Source organism: Uranotaenia lowii, chromosome 2 (genome assembly GCF_029784155.1).
Source record: "Uranotaenia lowii strain MFRU-FL chromosome 2, ASM2978415v1, whole genome shotgun sequence".
Classification (NCBI taxonomy): Eukaryota; Metazoa; Arthropoda; class Insecta; order Diptera; family Culicidae; genus Uranotaenia; species Uranotaenia lowii.
Window position 1 is genome coordinate 85473996 of NC_073692.1, and position 23556 is coordinate 85497551.

The 23556-nt window shown below is 33.8% G+C and overlaps 1 protein-coding gene across 1 annotated transcript in view; it reads left to right on the forward strand.

The window, feature by feature from the left end:
- Positions 1-3569: 3569 nt before the first annotated feature.
- Positions 3570-23556, forward strand: part of LOC129744571 (restin homolog) — a 47938-nt gene continuing 27951 nt past the window's right edge. The window contains exon 1 of the mRNA XM_055737158.1: positions 3570-4748. Within this exon, the coding sequence (XP_055593133.1) occupies positions 3864-4748 (885 nt within the window). The 5' untranslated portion in view covers positions 3570-3863. The remainder of the gene's footprint in view (positions 4749-23556) is intronic.

The window sequence follows — 23556 nt, forward strand, 5'->3', positions numbered from 1 at the left end:
TAGATTCCTCGGAAAAAATTACATAGGATACAACCCATTTGGTTCAAAATTTTCAAGTCCGAACATGCTTTTTCTTAACAATTTGAAAAATGTAGGGGAATTGAAGGTAAAACAGCCATAACTTCATTTTCCGAAGCGTACGGGGGCTCAAACAGCCTTCATTTCAATTCCGAATTAGCTTTTTTCTGAAATAATTGAAAAATATAGGGGAATTGAGGATGAAAACAGCAATAACTCCATTTTCTGAAGAAAATGGTGGCCGAAACAGCCTTCATTCGATTCCTCAGAAAAAAAATGCACACGATGGTTCTATTTTCGTTCAAAATTCTCTGGTTTAAATCAGTGCTTTTCTGGAATGTTTACAAAATATAGGGAAATAAGGGGTTAAAAAGGTACTATATCTCCGTTCGTAAGCTTGTGCGGCGTTTAAAACTATGTCCAATCGATTCTCCGGAAATTTTCACAAAAGGAAAGTATAATTTCATAGATTTGAGTCATGTAGGACGAAAGATATTGAATTTATTCGCGGTTTGCACTTTTTTCCCCATTGTGCAATGATGATCCAAATTGAAAATCCGGGCTGGGCGAATCCAGGAAATTTTATCCTAATACATTGCCAAATTAGGGTGTATTGGAAAATTTCAGAATTATTGCTTTAAAATCAAGAAGAAAATCACTTGGGAAACCGTTTTTATTTTTTTTTTTCGAAACACCTCAGCCGATTTCGAATCATCAGAAGAATAAGGCTTCCAATAATCGTGTATGTGTATTTTGACAAAATTTGTTTAAACATAATTATTTGGTCGCAAGATACAAAATTCTAAGGACAGCTTGCTTGAACCTTGTCTTGTGGCTTTGTAAGGGCCGGATTCAGCCATCGAGGGGTGGGGGTGGTTGTGCCATTTTTGTGGGGTCCCTATGTATCGATTTTTAAATCATATGCCATCCCATAGAATAAATTATATTTTTAACAAACACTGGATATGAGTTCAGTATTTTGTCAAAAGCAAAATTTTATTCGCGCTTTGTTCAATAACTCAATCCCCAACTTAAATTCTCTATTTTTAAAAAATTATAAGGTATAGGGGAAAGTCGTGTAAGACGGACACCCTAAGGTAGCATTAACTATAAGAATTTGTAAATTTCCATCATCAACACTGTTTTTATAGCTATCTAAAACATGCTTGCAAATTTTACTTTTAAAAAATGGTCGGGTAAAATAGACACTGCTCAGAAAAGGTACATTTTGCCGCAAAAATTGCTGTAAAATTAGATATTTTTGTGAGTAAAATATTTGAAAACGTTTTTCAACCAAAATGGAACCAACTGGTCCGAGTCCAGAAGCAAAACAGTGTGGCTTCGGAATTCCGTATTTTATAGGCGCTTTCTTCACCGGAGATCCTGTTTTTACAGTTATTATGGCCTGTTTGAGATGATGAGTGCTTTTCGACCGACAATTGCTCTTGCCAAGGTCTTTTGAAGGCATTTGGAGGATCAAACCGAAGAAAAAATTTAAAATACCTGGATAAACTTATGTGTTCGTTTTACCCGACCTTAAGGTGTCCGTCTTAGCAACTTTTTTTCAAAACGTTTGTTGTTCAAGCCCTTTGACCGAAATTCGCTGATTTTCCTCCTGATGGTTTAAAAGAAGTCTAATAAACACATTACTTTTGAAAACGGTTGAAATTTTAGAAAATTTTGCGAGTTATGAACTATTTCACGAGGAGAGAAAATTACATCAGATAATTGATTCTCAGTTTTTGTTGGTTTTCTGTTGGACCTTGTTTCTATAAATAAACAAAAAATCTCGAAAGTGTTGATACACTTAGACGAACATATTTCCATCATTAGATTTGTGCCAAACAATGTAATTTTCAAAAAATTGAAAGTGTCCATTTTACCCGCTGTGTCCGTCTTTTCATTTCACCATTGATCGCTTTGTGTATGCTTCATCTAAGTTATGAGAATCATAAAAAAATTGAGTTAAATTCAAAACTTCAAATCAAATTTTATTAATAACCAATTTTCAGTTTTTCCAATCAAAGTCACAATTCATATCACATATTAAAAATGAAATTCAAATATTGAAATTTAGAATCAAAGTAACAAAAAGAGCCAAAGCAAGAATTAAAAAAAAAGTTTATTTTATATTCCAAATGGTTATTTGAATTTAATATCTTTTAAACATTTCTGTACCTTTAAAAAAGATCTCGAATTTTCAATCATGCATTAAACTGAAACACAAGTTTTGAAAATCTAAATGAGCTTAATCCCTATTGGAAAATTTGGAAAATGATAAGATTATAAACATTGAGGTATTCATGTTTGGATAATGACTCAAAGAAACTCGTAATTCTGCTATGAAAATATTTAAATGATGAAATTAATTTGAGACAGGTCAATTGGAAAATGATTTGATGATTTTTGGATTTTTACATCAGTGGAGGACAATTTAAAAAAAAAGTACCTCAACATAAATTGCATGAAACTTCGCTTGAATAAATTAGAAAAGTTTCAATTCGAATTTCAATTCTAAGATTGGAATTTGTATCAAAAATTTACAGAAAAAAACTTTGTATTGCGGATTGGTCCGATTTCATCTGTAGTAGGTTTTTTTTGATTCAAACAATTTATGGAAAAATGGTGTAGGGTAAGGTTTCCTGATTTTTTTTCAGCACGTATTTGGGCCGCACCAATTCGATCAATTTTATATAAAAACATTGCTAAATTCGTGCAGTAATTTCTTAATTTACGACAAAAAATCCAGGCAATATTCGGGCAATTTTTTTCCTAACCCAGAAATTACTCAACAAATATCAAGAAAAAATTGAAAATAAAAATTTTCATCAAAGCACACCGACAAATTTTAATTCGTGTTTAAATTGGCCCAAACTCTGTATTGAAAAATTAAAATTGCTAAGGTTTTGCCAGATTATGAAAAAAAAAATCCTTATTTGAGAGAAAATTCTGCAATGTTTACCCTACGAGGAGCCCCTTTACTTTCCATAATCGGGTAAACCTATTCGAGATATAATTCCTTGGGAGCCCCTTCGCTTGTTTATTTAACGTTTAAATTCCAATTTTCTTACTTTTAATTCCTCTCCTAGATTTCTAGAACTTAAAGCAGTATGATCAAAGTAATGTTGAATGTTTTTTACCCCCCGCCCCTGAGTCGGGAGGCCCAGGGCAATAGCCCCGATTGCCCTCCCCCTCTTCATATGGTCTTTGGCTTAGTGTATGTTTTTGAAATCACTTTCCCTTTTGTCCAGTTCAATCAATCATAAATTTAGTATGTTTCTCCCATAAACATCTGCCAGGTGAATAACTCCAAACAACTGCATGTATCCAGACGAAAGCAGTCGACCACACCAAAGATGCCGGACGCGTCACATTCGTGGGTGTTCGAGTGTGTACATGTATTGGTTAAGTATGTTTAGGGAAAAATCAGCCGGAAAAGTCGCGCGCGCATCTCATCGCATCTCATGGCTTGGATTTCGGTTGTACTAAACCACGGCATCGCATTCGCCAGTCAGCAGCCGCCCGCCAAAAATAGCTCAGTCGTCGCGATTTCTTAAACTCGAACAGAAGCACGACGCACTCGAAACGATTCTGCCTTCTGTTGGCCTGAAATTTTCTTTTTATATTTTATTCGGGTAGTAATTATATGATTCATTTAATAATTCGGCTAGTAAAGTAGGTTTCAATTCGAGGAAAACGATAGCGCGAAATGATTCAGCGATTGTTCCGGCAAGGGTTGTGCAAATAAATATTAGTCAACGGCTGCTCGAGAGTAGTTTAAACGGAGGTGATTAATTTTCCACCAACGTAATCTGGGCAAGTGAAGAAAAATCACGCTCAGGAAAATGGGTAGTTTTATATCGACTAATGGGAGCCGCGGGGAGGAAGAGGAGAGAAATACATCGAATGGTGTGGCAACAGAAAGTGGATGGGAAGAAACTCAGCCCGTTAACGACGACTCAGCAGATGTAGGAGTGAGGGAAAATTGTGCAATAATTTGCAATAAATCAGAAAACTTGTCAGAAAATAGTGTTGTTGAAAGTTCGTTCAAGGACGATGAACCTGATGAGTTTGAATCATGTGATGGTGGGGAACAAAACGACAAATTGGCTGATTTTCGAGAGGAGATCGCGAGGCATCGTGAGCTTCGAAAAGTGAAAATGGCGGAAATCAGGCAAGAGATGGATCAGCTGAGAAAAGACCTGGAAGAGGAAAAAAGTAAAAACCTTACACTGGTCCAATACATACAAGGGCAAGATCAAACAAAGCAATTGCCTGCTGAAGTATTAGTTGCCGTCAATGGAAGCTGCGAAAATGATCACGTGGAAGATTTGCACAACGACACAGAAAGACAAAGCGACAGCTCTGCAGACAGTTCATCGGACTCAATTTCACAGGATGAAACACGTCGAGCCCTGCGCAAAGACCTGGCTGAGTCACAGCTTCATCTGCAGCAAGCCAATGCAGAAATTCTCTCCCTCCAGGATACCATCGATCAGTTGAAATCACAAGCCCAGACAAACGAAAGCGCACAGGAAGATCACAGCTCCGAGCTGCGAAAACTGAAGGCAGAACTCGCGGAGCTTCAATTCCAGCTACAGATTTCGAACGCCGAAACTCTCTCCCTTCAAACGGTAAACGATCAGCTGCGGAACCAGATCAAGAGCCTCAAGGAAGTGATCAAAGCCGGCAAGGAAATCATCACCATCCGGGAGGATCAAGTTGATCAGGTAAGTGCAAGCGGGTGGTGTTGGAATAATTGCCACGTTGACAGGTGTAGATAGCTACCATTAAGTGTTGTTTACGAATTCGGTGCCAAAACTCGAGCAGACCGTTTAGTGCCGGCAATGAACTCATTTGGGAAACCGGCTGAGGCGTCGCCGACATACTTATAAGTAGGAGTTTCTATATTCGTGTGTGGAGCGTGTCAACTCATTGCACTTGAACTTTGATTTCCAAATGCGAAGCAAGGCATTTTAATTGGTGCATTTTCGGCATTTGGAATTTACTTCTTTTGAGGAAGCTGAAGGTTATACAATGGTAATCTAATCTGAAAAGTTTATAGAATGTTTAACTTTTTTGTTTTAATATCGCCGATTGTATGAATTGAAAGTTTTGCATTTGCAAAATTGATTTATGGGTACTATATGTAAAATTAACTAATCACTCAATCCTGCGTTCCATAAAGCCACAAATTTACAACAATGTTTGCATGAAAAAAATTAGTCGTACTTTAAAAATAATATCCATGCATTGGGAATTTGTGTTTAACTGGTTGAGGTTTTGAGCATTACCTTCAAAAATCTTGGTTCCTCTACTGATTTAAAGTTTATCAAGATTATGATGACACCATGGTGTGTTTATAGAAGATGTTTAAAAGACAGAAAACAGTAACTCATTTTTCAGAAATGAAAATAAAAGTTATTTCTGATTCATTTTTAGGGGAAATTCAAGGGAAATTGATCGGTAAGTACCCATGCATTTCGATTTTTTGAAGATTTGTAGCCAAATTTTTTAATTTTCATCTGTAAAATTATTTTAGTGCAATGTTATAGCAATGACTTTATTTGATTTTTTTATTTTTTTTTTAAATTTTTAGTTTTTTGAAACATAAATGCTTGGAAAGAGTTGTAGTTTAGATTTTTTGGAAATCTTGATTGCAATTGGAAGGGGGAAGGGGGTCACGCAAAAATTGACAAATGTTTGCATAACTCGAGAACCAATCAAGCAAATGGTACCAAATTTGGCATGGAGTGGTATTTGGGTACAAGAAATATTGGCATGAGACCCTTCCATATTTTTAGAAGGGATATATGAAGGAAGGCCTTTCTTACATTATTTACATAAGGTACACCGGGGCAAGTGCAAACTCGGGGCAAGTGCAAACGATCAACTCACAAACACTCAACAAACACGGCACTGTTTGATTACACACGAATTCAAATACGTACTAGATATGAAAAGTGTGTTTTTGTTTTGCTTTTTTTAACTATGTACGAAAAAGGACATTCATATCCAATTTTTCGTTGAAAGGTGAGTGTTTGGGACTGATATTCAAGTGAAAGCAAAAAATTTATGATAAATTTTCAGTAGACCCTGAAAATTGTGAAAATAATATTCACTCATGTCAACCCACACTGTGGGGCAAGTGCAAACGACACTACCGGGGTAAGTGCAAACGCACCTTGCCACGTAACATCAGACATTGAAAAAAAAAATCATCTCAAAAATGGTTCAGCATTATATTAGAGTGGTCAGAAGGGGTGTCCAAAGTGTTGTATCTTAAGCGGATATTCAAAATTCCGTAATGCCTTGACAAATGAAGGTCTTTTGCTTCAAACAACAGTCAGCAAAACTGAAGTTTCAAAAAGTAATTAATATTGCAGAAAAACAGCAAATATTTCAAAAAAAGTTGATAAAACATACCGGAACATGTATTAAATTCGTGTTAGTAACGATACACTGACGCATCTTTGAATAAGTTTAGAATAAACATTGCGTTTGCACTTGCCCCCATAAACGGGGCAAGTGCAAACTTAGAAATTTTTTCACAAAAGTGCCGTTACTTTTTACCAAAATTTTTTAATTTTTCACTTTCAACGGGAATTTGTTGAGAACCATTTTAGTAATGCAACGAACGATAATTACAACAGGAAACCCGCCAACACTTTCCAGCAAGCTACTGTCATCCCGAGGGCAACGGTTGCAAAATCTGATCATCCCAACGAATTACTCATCAACCTATTCAAAATCATTCTTCGTGCGAGGTGTGGTTCACTGGAATTCGCTACCTTCCACATTAAAACGAACGATACAGGAAGCAATTTTTAAGAGGGGCTGCCTAGAGTTTTGGAACCGTAATTAATTTAATTTGTATTCGGATTAAATAAGAGTAGTTTAAAAGTTAAAGTGCTAGGATGATAAAATGTAATAACCATGTGTACTAAGTTACCCCGATAGTGGCAATTTTAAAAAAGGTTAACCTTTACGCCACGAGACAAATAAATCAACAACAACAACAACAATTGATAACTTTTGAAGATTTACATATTTTTCTAGGACATGTGAAAGTTGAACTATGGTGAAAACCGTTTGCACTTGCCCCGGTGTACCTTAACTCAAAAACAAATCAAGCAAATGGAACCAAATTGGTATGGTATAGTATTAGGGTACGAGAAATGTTTCTTTGAATATTTGGCACCCATCACTCCTTTCAGTAGAAAGCTATCAAGAGGAGAGGGTGGCTCCCATTCATTTTTTTACATAACTGGAGAACTAATCGAACAAAAATCAAATTTGGTATGAGAGGATATTTGAGGACAAAAAAAGTTTCTTTCGATATTTGGTACCACTACCTTTCTCCAATTGGAAGAGAAGAAAGGGGCTTCATTTTTTTGCATAACTTGAGAATTAATCAAGCGAATGGAACCAAATTTAGCATGCGGGCATATGATACGAGAATTCGTTATATGATTATTTAAAACCCTTCCATTTTTTCATTGGGAACATAGGAAGGGAGGAAGGTGGCTCCTTTAGAAAACTTCACACGGAAAAGGATTTTTTGTATTGCTTAAGAACTTATTAACCAATTGAACAAAATTTGATATGAAAGAGTCGAGGGTACGAAAAAATGGCTATTATTATTAGAAACGCCAACTTCCTTCAAGTAGTGGTGGATGGGAAAGGAAACAGGGGGGACGTCTCCTATACAGCTTTTTCACATAAATCGAGCATTTATCAATCCAAAGGGACACCCGAGCAGATTTTGATGCCCAAATTGATAGCAAACTGAGACCATAATAAGGTGTCAACAGCAAACTGATGGCATGTTTTGCTGTTCAATTTTATACGAGAGCAAAACAGGGCATAATTAAGGTGTCAGATATTTTTATATTATTTAAGAGGAGAAATCACCGTGAATTTGTTTTATGAAATGAATTTGCGGCTTTATCGGTGAGGGTTAAAGAGTTGAAATGAAAGACGGATAGAAGATCAGAAGAAAATTCTAAGGTGGTGAAAAGAGCGAAGAGCATTTGAAATAGAAGCTTGACCACATACTAAATTCTTTGTCCCACACCAATTAACTGTATTGAAGAAGTAGTACCCAATAGAGAAGGCACTACGTTTTTCGATACAGTTAATTATGGATGGTTCGACCGCCATGTGAGTGTGCACATGTGCCGAACGGACAAAAAATTTAGCATGTGGTTGCTCTGTTAAGTCTTCTATTGTGCGATATCGTTCCATCGATGGCTAGGTAGATTTCTTATTTTCGTTTTGTGCGGATGTTCCAACTGGATTGAGTTGTCGCATACGGTCAACGGTCAGAAATCTTTTCACCACCTTAGAATTTTCTTCTGATCTTCTATCCGTCTTTCATTTCAACTCTTTAACCCTCACCGATAAAGCCGCAAATTCATTTCATAAAACAAATTCACGGTGATTTCTCCTCTTAAATAATAAAAATAATTCGGCTATAAAAATCAATTACAAAACATCGTTCCGATAATCGAAAATAGTTAGGCCAAGATTTCTGACCGTTGACCGTATGCGACAACTCAATCCAGTTGGAACATCCGCACAAAACGAAAATAAGAAATCTACCTAGCCATCGATGGAACGATATCGCACAATAGAAGACTTAACAGAGCAACCACATGCTAAATTTTTTGTCCGTTCGGCACATGTGCACACTCACATGGCGGTCGAACCATCCATAATTAACTGTATCGAAAAACGTAGTGCCTTCTCTATTGGGTACTACTTCTTCAATACAGTTAATTGGTGTGGGACAAAGAATTTAGTATGTGGTCAAGCTTCTATTTCAAATGCTCTTCGCTCTTTTCACCACCTTAGAATTTTCTTCTGATCTTCTATCCGTCTTTCATTTCAACTCTTTAACCCTCACCGATAAAGCCGCAAATTCATTTCATAAAAGATATTTTTATTTGAGAGCAAACCGAGACCACATTTAGGTTTCAACAGCAAACTTGAAGCAAAATTTTGTGTAGAATTTGAATTGATAGCAAAACTAGGCATAAATGAGGTGTCATTTTTTTTTAAATGTAAAATACAAACCTGAGGCCAAAACTGAAGTTACACCTACTTACTTATATAATCCTCTTCATCTCTTCTATTCGACTAATTTAAACAGTTGAGTCGCTGCTATTGTTATATTGGCTTGCACATTGGAACATGAGATGGGATTCTTTTTAAAGTAGTAGTGCTGGTATAGAACATTCAATGCAAAGGAGATCGGCCCAGAAGAAAAATAGATTGGAGAAAAAAATTGAAACATTTCAATAATCAATCTCAACGGGTTTGAATAACTGTTAAGAAGCCAAAAATACGCCAAATTTGGTTCATAAAACTGAACTTCCACGCTCCTTTTTTCCAACTCAAAATTAAGTTTGATCGAGGTTCAAAACATAGTTCGATTCTATGAACTTAGAGTTAAGTTTCCTGTTTCCTCCTTGCAATAAGGGAGCAAAACTGAGTTCGACCTTATGAAATAGAAAAACTCCTTTGTTGCTAGTTCTCCTTGAACCGGAACAGCAACCAACGAACACGCCGCAAAATTTTGACGTTCCGGAACAATTACCGGAACAACATAATTTTGAGTTTGAAAAAAAAAGACGTATCATTTCAGGAAGGTGCAGCCACACACAGAAATTTCCAACCTGGTAAATTTTATTTAAAAATATAGATTATCAAACGTTTTCTTACTTGATCATCAATAATGTGAATTGAAATTGTTTTTCAAAGAGTATTCTTAAAACTTCTTTTTTAAGTTTCTTTTCAAAAATTTCAACTACTTAGTCTATACAAAAAAAAATTAAGAGTCTATTAAGTCATAACTAAATACAAATAGCAAATCTGTTCGTAACCGGCATAGTTCGCGCATTTTGAAAGTTGATGGCCAAAATAGGCATCACTAAGGTATCATCGAATCGTTAAAAATTTCACGCCCCGAGGAGACTTTGATGCGACAAAAAACAATTTAGACCACCTACAGGCAAAAACGTTAATATTAACTCGTACTTTAAAAAAATTTATATCGAAGTCCAGAAAACTTCAAATTTCATTTATGATAATTGTTCCATAAATTTTACCGTAAAGATCTTGATAGACGCAAAGCGAGAAAAGTTATCAAGTAAATTGTTATGGACTGCAGATATCTTCACTTACCCCGTTTTATGGGGTTAGTGTGGACGGTAGATTTTCCCTTTAATTTCTCGGTAAATTTTCATCAAAATTGTGTTTTCTTGGTTGAATACGTTGCTTTATGGCATATGCATAATCCTAACCAGCTTGATTAAACTTTGACGCTTGAATAAAAGGATTTTAAAATTTTACTTAAAATCTCCAGAACAAATTATGTTAAATTACATAACTAGGGTAAATGTACCCGACCTTGGCACCTAAGGCATGGTTTACCCTTTTTTTCAAGATTCCAACCTTCCTGTTAAGTGCACCATAGAACATCCTTTGAAGAATTTACTTGCTAACTTGCTTAGAGTTCAACAAAAATATGTTTTCTCTATGGAACTTTCAGTAATGTGAGCAAAATGTATGCAAAGTATTCACTGCAGTGCTCCAATTACTTGGCCGCCGTACCAATTGTTTGCCGTTTCGATGATCCGATTCTTGGCCACCAGCAAAGTGCAATAGATCTTTACCAACAATGCTCAATTGACAGTTAACAGAATCGTTGGCTATTCTGAATGTAAGGCCACTGACAGAATGACGTCAGCTGAGCGTAAAGTTCTATGCGACGATGGAACACCGGGCTTCACTCATACAACAAAAAGGCTTTCGAAAACATTGATGAAATTTGGTTGGATGGGAAGCACAAAATAAGCTTTCATTTCAAAAAGTCGGAAGTCCAGAATTTCCGCAATTTTTTTTTTTTATTTTCAAAACTTAAAACTTTTTACTCTTTTAAGCAAAGTGATGATTATAAACACCTCAGGTTGTTTTAGAATATTGGTGTACGAACAAGAATCATTGGTTTATGAATGACAACCAAACCTTCATCACAGGGACCGATTCGGAAACGAATTATGTCCGCGAGTGGTTTGAACTTTCTCTTCTTTATGAACATTAAATCCCTTTGATGAAATCTAAACTAACATATATTGTAAGCAAACTTTTTAAACTAAACCCTTCAAAAAATTTCTCCAATATGTATACAGTAAGTTACTTATGAAGGACTGATAAAATCTGAATAAAGACAATCAATCTAGGAAAAGTATTTCAGATGGCATGGGCTTATCTAGACTAGTCCAGGTTTTCAACGTAGAGTTTTAAAAAAAAGTTCGTGTGGTCCAGCTGCCAGAATATTGAGGTAAAATATCCGTATCTGGCACCGATTGATTCACATTTCTCATTACACATTCCTTTTTTTTTAAGATTTCACAGTTCATCATTTTTGCGAAGTTTGTTGAGACAATTTCATCAAAATAAAAATCAAAAACGACTTGAACAGAAGTAATACTGAAAAGTTTGAGCCGTGTCAAATAAACGAGTTATTAATAAAACGACTTGAACGTGGTTGTTGTGAAAGTGGTATTGTAACGTTGAATTGAAATATCTTATTTTGAACTTTTCTCATCGATTAGATTTTTCCAAATATTGAAAAAATTGCTTAGATTTTCTTATTTTTTTGGAGAATTTCCTGACTTGAATGCTAACTGAACAAATTCAGGATGTGACAGATTAATTTACGACATTCCTATGGTTTTGGGCATCATGATGTGTTGTCATTTATAAATCATTGTTTAAATTATTTCTTTTGATTTTTTATAGACCATACTATTAGGGTTATTTTCACTACCAAACAACTATCTTCATACTATGGAGTTTGGCTTCATAAAGTAAGAAATTGAAAAATTCTTTGAATGTTATTTTGAAATTTTGCCCTTTTGAATTTGTTAGCTGAGATTATGAGCTTCTAGCAAGAGCCATCTCGAATGCCCGGGGCGTTGCGCAGTGGTTTGACAGGCCAAATAGATGTTAGAATGTAAACCTTGCTAAAACATTTTTTAATTCGACTCACATCTAATATTTTAAGGAATAATTGGAAACGATATTTTACTGAACTTCCAACTTTTGTTTGCAAGAAAAAAACTAGAACAAAAATCCAAAAAATTAAATCTGAGTATATGGTTTCCAAGCAATAGAAAACGATCCCAAAACTCAATTAATAATGTATTTTATATTATAAAGTCATAAATTCCATCGATCTAACAGTTTTTGATAAGAAAAACATCTTAAGTCTTGTGAGTTGCTTAATTTCACTAAGTGTTTTTTTTTTTATTTCGAACCACTGTGTTCTGTAGGAGACCACGTGGTCTTCGGCAGACTGCAATACTGCAATGCAAATGCTGTTCGCACGCATACCAATGTACCTTCGATTCATGGTTCCCAAATAGCGATTTTTGCATTTTCAATGCTTGGATATGACTTTTAATTAGTCGAATCACTCATGTTCTCCAACTTATTTCGAAGCTTAAGTTGATAGAAACGATTTTATTATACAACCCAATTAGTATAAAAACATTTGAGCGTAGTTTTAAATGAATTTTTAGGGAAAACATCAGCCCAAAAATACCTCTTTAATGAACATGTATTTTTTCCAGCTTCCAACACTGGTGGTGTATTTCGATTGAAGTTGCATGCCAAGAAAAGGAACAAAATTAGTTTTCAGTTTTTATTCAAAACCTAAATAAATATTCATTCTTTGTCTTTCTAGTATTTTTTTTATTTTTTGCCGAGTTTAACTTTGGACATGAGTATTTATTGCAATTTTTTCAAATGAATGCCTGCGTTTGAAATCGCATGTGAATTTATCAGTTGCACTAGAAAGGTGAGTTCTTTTGATTTTCATACGGTGGTTTCCAACATAATTGCCTCGGATGGAGATCGAAAAAAATAAACTACTTTAATAAAGTACAAACAATTAAAAAGCTCGGTATGCACAGATTTGAAACAAATTATTCTCTTCGCAATTAAAATATATTCAAAATTTTTTAGCACAATTTGGACCTGAAAAACATGAAAAGGCATGTTGGCATGCCAAGATAAGGACCATGCCAAAATAGGGCTCACTTACCCTACTCATTTTAATCGCCTTTGTGTAGACTTGATGCTGTAGAGTGTAGAATAACAAATGTTGTTTTGCTCTTGCATCATCAGTTTTTCAAGATCGTTATCAAATTTTGTTCTTGATACGAATTCTTTGCATATTTAAAATAAATACATTCAGGCGTTTAGCCGCACTTAAGTAAAACGAATAGTTGTAGAAGGATGCTGAATCCGAAGTAGAATAAATTTCATTTAATGTAACAGAACTCTGAAACCGTAAACGAATTCACGAATTTCATTTAATGTAACAGAATTCTTAAGTCGTAAACCATTTCACTGAATTTTACTGAAAGCTATTATGATTATCATGAATTTCAATAATCTCTAGATATAAAGTTTTTTGCACGTAAAAATGGAAGAATGAATTATTCCAGTGCAGAAAAACAAAAATTGTCAGTTGTTATGTTTTGTTGTTTTGTTTATCGTTTTCGTTCGTGTTTTGATCATCTCGCCCGAAAAAAAGTCCCCCAGCCAGACAATTAGAGCCCACGGTGCTTCCCTGGATCAACGAGCCCTCCGGAACTGATATTTTAGGTGATGCAGGTTACGTCAGGACGCAGAGAACAGCGGCTAGCAAAATTACAGGTTATTTCGGATTTTGATATGGAAATAATATTTTTAATTTTTGTTTGGTATTGTTGCCTTACAGACTGCTTTGTTTCGTTCCGTTGTGGATGTTATCACATTTGGTAGCAAACTTTTCATTGCCTGTAATGTCCTCAAATATGCAGCCGGATTTCAAAACCATAGAGGTGATGAGGACAAATCCGAATGCCGCTGAAATGGCTATCAGGGAGCAGTTGGTGCGTTCAATCAGGTAAGGGTTTATTAATTTAAATCGCTGCTTATGCCAAGTTGGATGATGACTTGTTATGATAAAGATAAGAACACATTAATTTTTCTCGCGATTGTCATGAAAGGAGCTCGCACACTCACTGTGAAACTGAACGTCGAATATGTTTTTTCGCCGATAACGTCCTCCTTGCCACATAAGACATGGAGAAGTGGATAGAGAATGGTTTGGGATTAATCTTGAACTGACCTCAGAACAAAAAACCTTCACATATTTTTTCATTTCGATTCTCCAGAAGTGACTTTTTCATCGTGACAAATTTGAAGGAATCGAAGTTAAAAAAAAACAAAACGGGGTGACTAGTTCCCTGTTCAACTTTTAACTGTTCCTCATCATGTTACAAAATGTAATGATATGGCATTGTCGATTTATTGGAGAGATACATTTTTCCAGGTTCGCGTTCATGGCTTTTTTTCCAGCCTCAGCAGGGGTAAATCATTTTAACGGCTCAAAAAAAATCATGAAATGGTAATTTGTGGATTTAAATTTGTAATTATGAATATCGCCTTAACTTAATTATAACTGCATCTGATATTTATAAAGCCATACGTTGTTTTTTACAGTACTCACTTGGTAATAAGATGTTTTGAGGCACTGTTGAAAGTCCCGTTACATATTAAATAAGTACTGTTCATTAGACCTTTCAAAATGTTTCATAATTTTGTTACTGTCGATTGTTTCACGTTTCTCGAATCTGTTCATTATTCATAGCTTGGTGGGACAGTAAGGTTTTTTAACATGTTGTAGCTCTTAAAAGTGATTTAAATCTTTATTTTTTTACATATTTTTGGCAAAATTCCTTATAATATCTCAATGACAAGAACGAAACAATCCAAATTCGATTAAAATAATGTTTATTCCAACACAGCTTCGATAATCGGACGTTTTCGGTGGTAGGACGGTCCCGACTGTCCGACTAATGAGCGAGTACTGTATATGAACACGATATAGATACATACATTATACGTCGCCATGTTACGCCTCAATGTATAAAATAAGACTTCAGCGTTTAAAGAATATCGCCTATATATGGAGTTGCACTAAATACTGAGGGAGATATTCATGGTACATTTCTATTTAGCGGAGGTTGCAACATTTCGTACCTCTCCAACTTAATAGATGGATGATAAATGTGCTTAATAAAAGTATCCAATACGAAGTTTTTTTAAATTTTACAGCATGACATACAAGATAACTAAAATTAGCTTCCTCAACATTTGACCAGGTTACCAATTTAAGAGTATTTGAAAACGCCGAACAGATGTTTTCCAATGTAACTCACTCTCTTCCGTTTCTGGCGAGGACTTTTAGATAAGAGCGAGCTCCTTTTACTAAAATTATTCGATACGTCGTTTTTGCAAAAATCGTCATGGTTATAACCAGAAATACCGGCATGAAGGATTTGGTGATCGGAAATTTTTGGAAATCAATCGCACCGTTTGGTCTTGAAAAGTGAGCTCCTAGTAGCGAACGATTAAAGAGAGGCGTACTGTCATGTACCGCACATCTGAAACGCCTGAATGTATACGATAAATTAACAGCTGTTTAGCTTTTATTGCAGAAAAATCGGTAATGTTTGTACATTTTGGCGTTTAAATGTTAGCTATTTGTCTGAACCATGAATAAATTCACTTTTATATTGCATTCATAAAAAGCGATGTTCATCATATCGCGAGCATTATGCCATAAAAGTCCGCTCGGGTATTGTATTGTTTTGAAAATCTTCTATCAAAAAATATAGGGACTATTGTCTTGAATACTTTTTTCAGATTAACCGTATCAAATAAAACCTAAGCATTGTCTTTACCCGAGCAGACTTTTATGGCAAAGTTATAGCAAATTTTGCTATCACGCCCTGAAAGCCAAATATGCTCTCATTTTGCTTGACATAAGGTGGTACACAGCAAAAATGAGAGCACAAATTTTCATACTTGGTTAGCAAAATGATGCCTAATTTTGCTAAAACTGAGACCTTAACTACACCTCGTTTTTCGAGAGCTTGGAGAGCACAATCATGCCAATATAAAGCATCAAAAAAAATTATTTTACAGCATTATTTGGCATCAATATGCTTTCAAAGCTTAAGTAAAACAAAGTATCGTTTAAGCCTCAGAACACGCAAAAATTTGGCAGTACACAACAATTCATGTATGAAAATTTTGCGCTCATTTTTGCTGTGTACATTATGTCAAGCAGAATGAATGCAAATTTAACACTGAAGGCGTGATAGCCGAATTTTCTTTAGTTTTGCCTTAAAAGTCTGCACTGTATGAATAAGCAACTACTAGGGATGAATCATCCTACAGGATGAAAATCCCAGAAAAAAAGCAGCTACGGCAGTAAAATGTCTATGTGTTATGCAATCGCCTTTAGTTATGCAAACAAAAGTAGGTAGGTTCATTATTCATACATTTTGGTGATCATAATATCATAGTAACTGCAATTTTTTATCAAAGGGATGTTCATAGTACATTAGCGTATACCGCACATCGTAAACGCCTTAATGTATACAATGAACGATGAACATGAAGATTTTTATCCTCATACAATGAACGATGAACATGAAGGACAAAAATCTTCATGTTCATCGTTCATTGTATACATTGAGGCGTTTAAAACATGAATATTTTTAAAAAAAATATCAGGCCTACAGAGCCAAAAAAGGAAAACACACTTCAAGTTACATCCGCCTTGGCATTTTAACCCGCTATTCGGATTTTTTTAGAAGAACTTTAATGTACGTCTACAATTGTTAACAGTACTTACTTTTGTTTTTTTTTTCCTTTGCTTGAGTTATACGACGAAGTTTATTCTTAATACATAGCAGTACCAACTCGATAACTTTCGTGTAGCTTCCGGACGCTGGTGGGGAACGCAAAACATCAGATGTTTAGAAAATGCCGCTTTCGTTTCTTTCATCCATTCAGATTTCTACAAATTTGATCTAGATGATAAGCACCCATTGTTGATCCTCAGCAAAAATCGTCAACAGCCGGACAATTACTATCAAACGGTGCCGCAAATCATTGCATTTGAAGGAGATGCCGTCGGAATAGGTTATCTGCAGAAAATTCAATCAATCGTAAATGGATTTGATGTATGTAATGGTTTATGTTTACCTTAACCGCCAGTACCGAAGGTAGTTTTGGCAGCAACAGCAGTGGATTGATCGCGTTCCGAAAAACCCTATATTGTCTCGCGGGAAGTCGAATAGATCGTGAACGCGTTTTCTTTACTTTAAAAATCATTTTTAGTGGCACAACACTTTTAAAACCGCAAAATTAAACAAAGCAACTCCGATGCGCTTTCAAAACAACACTGACAGTTTTTTTCAGCTCATTTGGTACACGGTTAAAAAATTAAACTAAATACTAAGTTGGCGACACCCAATAAAAGTTTCATTTCAGGAACCTAAAATTATCACTTAACACAAATTTTCTATTTTGAACTTGTTATTGATTGTTAGATAAATAAATTTATTTTATAATGTATAGAAAATATAGAAACATCATAAAATCCTTTAAACAGAACATTATCCGTATCCGTCTACACATTTAATCTCAGACATCCTACGCATGAGTAAAAAATCGTTCGGATTGTTGTTCAATATAAAAATAAAGAAATCAAATCATTTTTTAGATGATTATACTGGGTTCAACATTTCCACAAAACGAACCGCAGTTTAATTCTTTCAAGTCGTTTTGTTCCGCTGGTAATGTTCGTAATATAATCCTTGACGTTATAAAATCGAACGTGTTTGTTGGCCTGCTGGCAATTTTTTTCGTATAGGCGTTTTTGAGATTATTTTCCCCTTTCTAAGGATTGTACACGTCAGCAAATATGCGTGGAATAAGTCAAAAACAATAAAATTTTCATTAACCGTAATTTAGTTGTCGCGAAAGTACCGTAACACTAATCTGAGTCAGAGCCCTTTACTCTAAATGTAGATGTGCGAACTTCGTGAACCAGAGTTTACGGCAACCCAAGAATAAGTATTTGATAACAAGCCAATAGTGCAAGCTAGTACTACTAAAATAAAGTGTCGTTTTTAAAAGGATAAAAAAATATTTACATTTAAGCGTCACTGAAAAATAAAAAAGATTATTAAGGGTAAGCTAATCATTAGAATGTTATATTCCATATCAAAGCTTTTTCATCGAATTATAGATTTTAAACAAATGGAATCTTGTACAGGCATTTTAAGCATTTTATGTCGATGGAATCATCAGCCTATGAAACTGCAAATGGGCCGTAAGATTTGTTTGAGGAGTTTTTGGAAAATTATTGATCAATTGTTGGTCCTCTAATAGATATCAAATATTTTCAAACAACGTTAACTAAAATCCCAAGTTCTTGGAAACAAGTGAGTAAACTTGACGATTTTTTTTATTTTTTCTTAGAAACATTTTGTTTTTTTTAATAACTTAACAAGCAATTATTTAACACCTTTAAATATGCAGTGCACGTTTAACAGACCGACAACTTTGCTAATGAAGAGAACAAAAATTTAAGCGCCTTTCCGTAAACCGTTGATTCTGGAATTTAGAATTTAAAAAAAAATGTTGAGAATGTTTTTTTATCTTCCGTTTCTATACAAAAGCGCAGAAATTTTTACGACAAAATTATATGTTCGAGGAATTGAACATAATGTTTAAAATAGAGATGATCCCATTCAAAAAGCTGGTAAAAATCGTTATTCTTTCATTCTGGTGTCATTTTATATTAGGATAGCAAAGACACCTTAATGATGCCTTTATTGTGCTATCATCCAAATATCATCGCCAATTAATGCTGTCATTAAGCTCTCATCACCTCATTAAGGTTTGGTTTTGCTGTTACATAAAACACCAATGAGAGCTTACAGATGCGTGGTTTTGCTATTAGAAAAATATCAACAGCATAGGATGCTATCAGTAAGCTGTTGCTACCTCATTTTGGTTTCGATTTGCTGTCGTTTCAGGCATCAAAGTCTGCTCGGGTATCGATACGCTGTAAATTGCTCACACGTTGCATAACTGAAGGCGACTCTGGATACTCAAAAAATTGTAAGATTGAATTTTGCTATCACGCCTTGATCAGCAAATTCATTCTCATTTCGGTTGACTTACGGTAGAACATAGCAAAAATAAAAAGCAATTTTTTAACAGGGATAACAAAATTATACCTCGTTTTGCTGTAGTTTAATTAAAATTTTGAAAGCAAAATAATGCCAAATTTTGATGTAAGGCTAAATTATGTGATGCCTTATACTGGCATCATTGTGCTCTCCAAGCTCTCGGAAAATGAGGTGTAGTTCGGCTCTCAGTTTTAGCAAAATTAGGCATCACTTTGGTAACCAAGTATGAAAATCTTTGCTCTCATTTTTGCTGTGTACCACCTTATGTCAAGCAAAATGAGAGCAAGTTCGGCTCTCAGGGCGTGATAGCAAAATTTGCTATAATTTTGCCATAAAAGTCTGCTCGGGCAATCTTTTTCTCACGGCGGAGTAAGAAAGGGAAAAAGTTATTTTTTTATTTTATTCGGCATAAAATTAAAATTCATCAAACAAATGGAGCCAAATGTGGCATGTGACGATATTTAGATACAGGCGAGGTTTTTATGAAATTTCGTGAGCACTCCCCACTTTGGAATAGGGAGACGGTGGAGAAACCGTACGAATTAAATATGCATTTATGCATAAATAAAGAACTCATAAAACTTACACAAACACAGTAAAGATTTCAGATCTTTGAAAACAAAGATCATGTTTTACTTAATAAGATAAAATTATCTTTAATTTAAAATTATTCCAAAAAAAATTTCAAAAAAAAAATTAAAATTTCATTTGGTTTTAATTTATATTAATTTAATTAATTTATTTATTAATTTATAATTTATATTCATGTGTTTAACTGAAAAATCATCAAACATACTTTGATTGGTTTGAAAATGTTAAAAATCTTTTGTTGAAACTTGTTGTTACATTTTCGGCTTCATAACAACAATTTTAAATTTATTTTTCTCTCATTGAAGGCGAACAATTTTGCTGGCAATTATTTGAACATTATTTTTGCGTAAGAATTGTATTACTGTAGATATTTGTGTATAAATAATCATAAAAAAAAACGAAGAAAAACTAATTTATTTAGGGAGAAATTTTGATTCCATCGGTGGTTTTAGACTAGATTTATACTTGAAAAGCACAAAACATGATGAATTTGCATGCTTCAAGCTAGTTTTTATCGATAATTTGCATTTAAATGTTGCATAAGATCAACAAAACTCTTGATATTTGTCAACTTAACATGGAAAAAATGCAAGAAACACATTATTAAAAATTCCAAATTTATCAAAGGTTTTTGACTAGATTCAAACATTTTGAAAACTTTACTTTAAAATTCAAAAAAAAAAAATCAGGAGGTAAATATTAAAATGGGATGAAATCTGCAGAAGCTAAGATTTTCTAACCTTAACGATAATGTTATCTCTTAGAATAAAACTGAAGAACAGCAGAGTTACTATCTTATTAGAAAAAAATTAAACGCAGAATAATTCACGCCAAAATTATTTTGATCATTGGTTCAAAAAACAGGTTGAACATTGGAATTTTAAGCTAATTTCTACAGCTGTAGGAATTTGCATTGAATCTTAAGTGCGGAAGGAATCATAAGACAGTTTACCCAGGAAGCTTAAATTAAGACAGTCTTTTCAATTCCAGATTGCATAACGATAAACGGTTCCAAGTATTAAGTAGTTTTCGTGATCTTTGAACTTGTTTTATGAAATTGCTTCCAATGTTCTCACAATAGAAAAATGTAAAGATAATGGATTAAAATGTATTCATAAATTAATCCATATGATTCCAAATATTATTTTTATTATTTCAGATAATTTATATCCTCTTAGACTGCTAACAGGATTTTCCTGCCGATTTTCAAATATAAAGATAAGGTTAAGATAAGTTTAAACAATTTAATTTGTTTAAATTGCGTTTTTCCTGTAGCTAGTTTAAAATAATTTTGAAAATTTTTCATAACTTTTGATGAGATTGTTAAGTTAATCAGTTCAATTTGATAGTATTTAATACTAAAAGTTATAAGAATTAGCACCTCTGAAATTAAAAAAAAACATTTGTTTTAAAAATATAGTCAATCTATAGAAAATAAAAACTGATTCACCTTTTAAAATCGAGAATTTTTTAACTTTTCGATCTAAAATAACTCGATTTTTTATTTTAGAGCAATGATTATTGTATGCAAGTTTGTTGCATTTAGAAAATTGTTCAACTTGTTCTAATGCATTGAAAATGTGGAATTTTCAAGCTTTTTCTGTGATTCATTTAACATCATTGAAAAAAAATCATTGAATTAAAAAATTGTCTAGAGAATTGAAGTTAGTTATCTTTTCTTGAGAAATATATGCAAAATAAACGAATTCAACGCTGTCGGCATTTGCCGAAGACATCTCAGCAAGTTGTTATTTGACTCTTATTACCCAAATATAAGCTATCTTCCTTATATTACTTATCAACATTAGATTTTAAGTCATTGTAATTTACAAAACGAGTTGAATTTTTTGAACTTACACGAGGAGATCATCATGAAACTTCCACATCACAACAGAATGTTTCCCAAGAACAGTTGTACTGAATCGTTTTTTCTCAAACTAATTTTCATGAATTTATGTTCGTTTTTTTTTTTGCTGTGTAATAAATGGCAAATTGATGAAAGATTTGAAACTCCTGATAAAATTTCACATAAAATAAGTAATACTTCAGGTCATTGAATCTGCGGTTTCAAATTTACACTAAATTTTTGGGTTGAAAAATTAAATCAAAATTTAAAAATAAAAAAAAAATAATTTAAGGCTGTAACCCTCTGGTACTCAACCCCACTATAGGCGGTGTATTTTTTCGATTAGTGATTAGTTTGGTAGCCTCAGAAATTCTTGGCCAATTTTTTTTTCTATCTAAACAAGATGATTGGCAGCTAGGCCAAGGAGTCATTACCATTCTGAATTGATTTTTCCAGGAAAAAAAACTAAAGTAAGAAAGGAAAGATGAAACATAAACCTCGTCTAAAGACGGGGTTGGGTAATTACGACCACAATTCGAAAAATATGCACAAAATTTACTTTTCATAGAAGATGTAATTTTCTTCTCATCTATGAAGTTTATCGTAAAACAAGAGTTGTTTGTAATTATAAAACTGAGCTTTTGTGAAATTTTCAGGGACAAAAATTAAGGCTCTTGGGGGTTAATATGATTTGATGCTATCTTGGAAACCATGTTGTAAATATCTCTTAGTTTAATCTCAAAATTTAAAAAAGACTTCATGTTTTTGTGTGAATTTGATTTCGTTAATTTAGTAAATTCGAAAAACTTCTAATTGAAGTTCAAGTTTCAAACCTATTCTGTGGTTTGATAATTAACATCAACAAAATTAAAAGCGTTCTCAAAATTAAATCTGAAATTTATTTGTGATTTCGAGATTATAAAAGAGATTCTAAGTTTTTTTTCATGTATGTGAGTAAGCTGTATTTTTTGTTAAATTTACTGTATTTTTGTGTTTTTCAACAAGTTGAATCGTGCGAGTGATAAGGAAGTTTGGGAAAAAGTTGCCAAATTGTAACAAATACCTTGATTGAGTACGGTTGCCATGGACCGAATGAATTGGAGGAATATTGTTCATCAGCTTATGTCGTGAGACGGAACACCAAGTTAATAAAAAATAAAATAAATAAAATAAACATTGGTTGGTTTTTAACGATCTTGTCTGTCATTGTGTGAAGAGATTGACGATAAATCTTGGAAGTCATAAGAAACCAAATGTAAACAAATAGTTTTATTACGAAAAAATACGAAAAACTGGCATAAACTAGCCGCAACTTCTATCCATTTAGAATATTTGTAGGCTGACAACATAATCCTTATGTGAAATACAAATTTTGAAGTTGTTGGTTGGTTTGAGATTGTGCAACTTTTGCAGCAGTTTTCTGTGAATTCCTTAGATTTTTCATACGACGTAATAAAACCTCTCGCGCGAAATAGGCATGGCTTCAATTGACGCTCAAACGAGTCTCTTCCTTTTTTTCCCTCGTTCCACTCGAAATAAAGCGAATTTTCATCTGTATAGGACCCATTCCAAGCGCCCCTTAGCTGGAGAACCGATTTGCATTTTTCATTATTCAAAAATAATTAGCCCAGCATTTGAAAGTTTATTTCTTGAGCTTCATTTTCCATCAAAAGAATTTCAATTACCTTTCTTCGGAATTGAGTATGTTGACGTTGAAATTTAAAAATTTTAGTACGAAAATAAACTGATTTTAACAATTATTCATTATTTCAAACATAACTTTGTCAAAAAAACTAGCTATATAAAAAATATCGTAAAATGATTGTAAAAAGCCATCTTTTAAGCATGATATTAGATTAAAAATAATCACATCAATTTCATGCTCTAGAATCGTAAATAAAGGTATCTATTTTTAAGCGTTGTGACGTCACGAAAATTTTACTATTTTACAGTTCATGATTCCTTTAAACGTCACATACTGTCGAA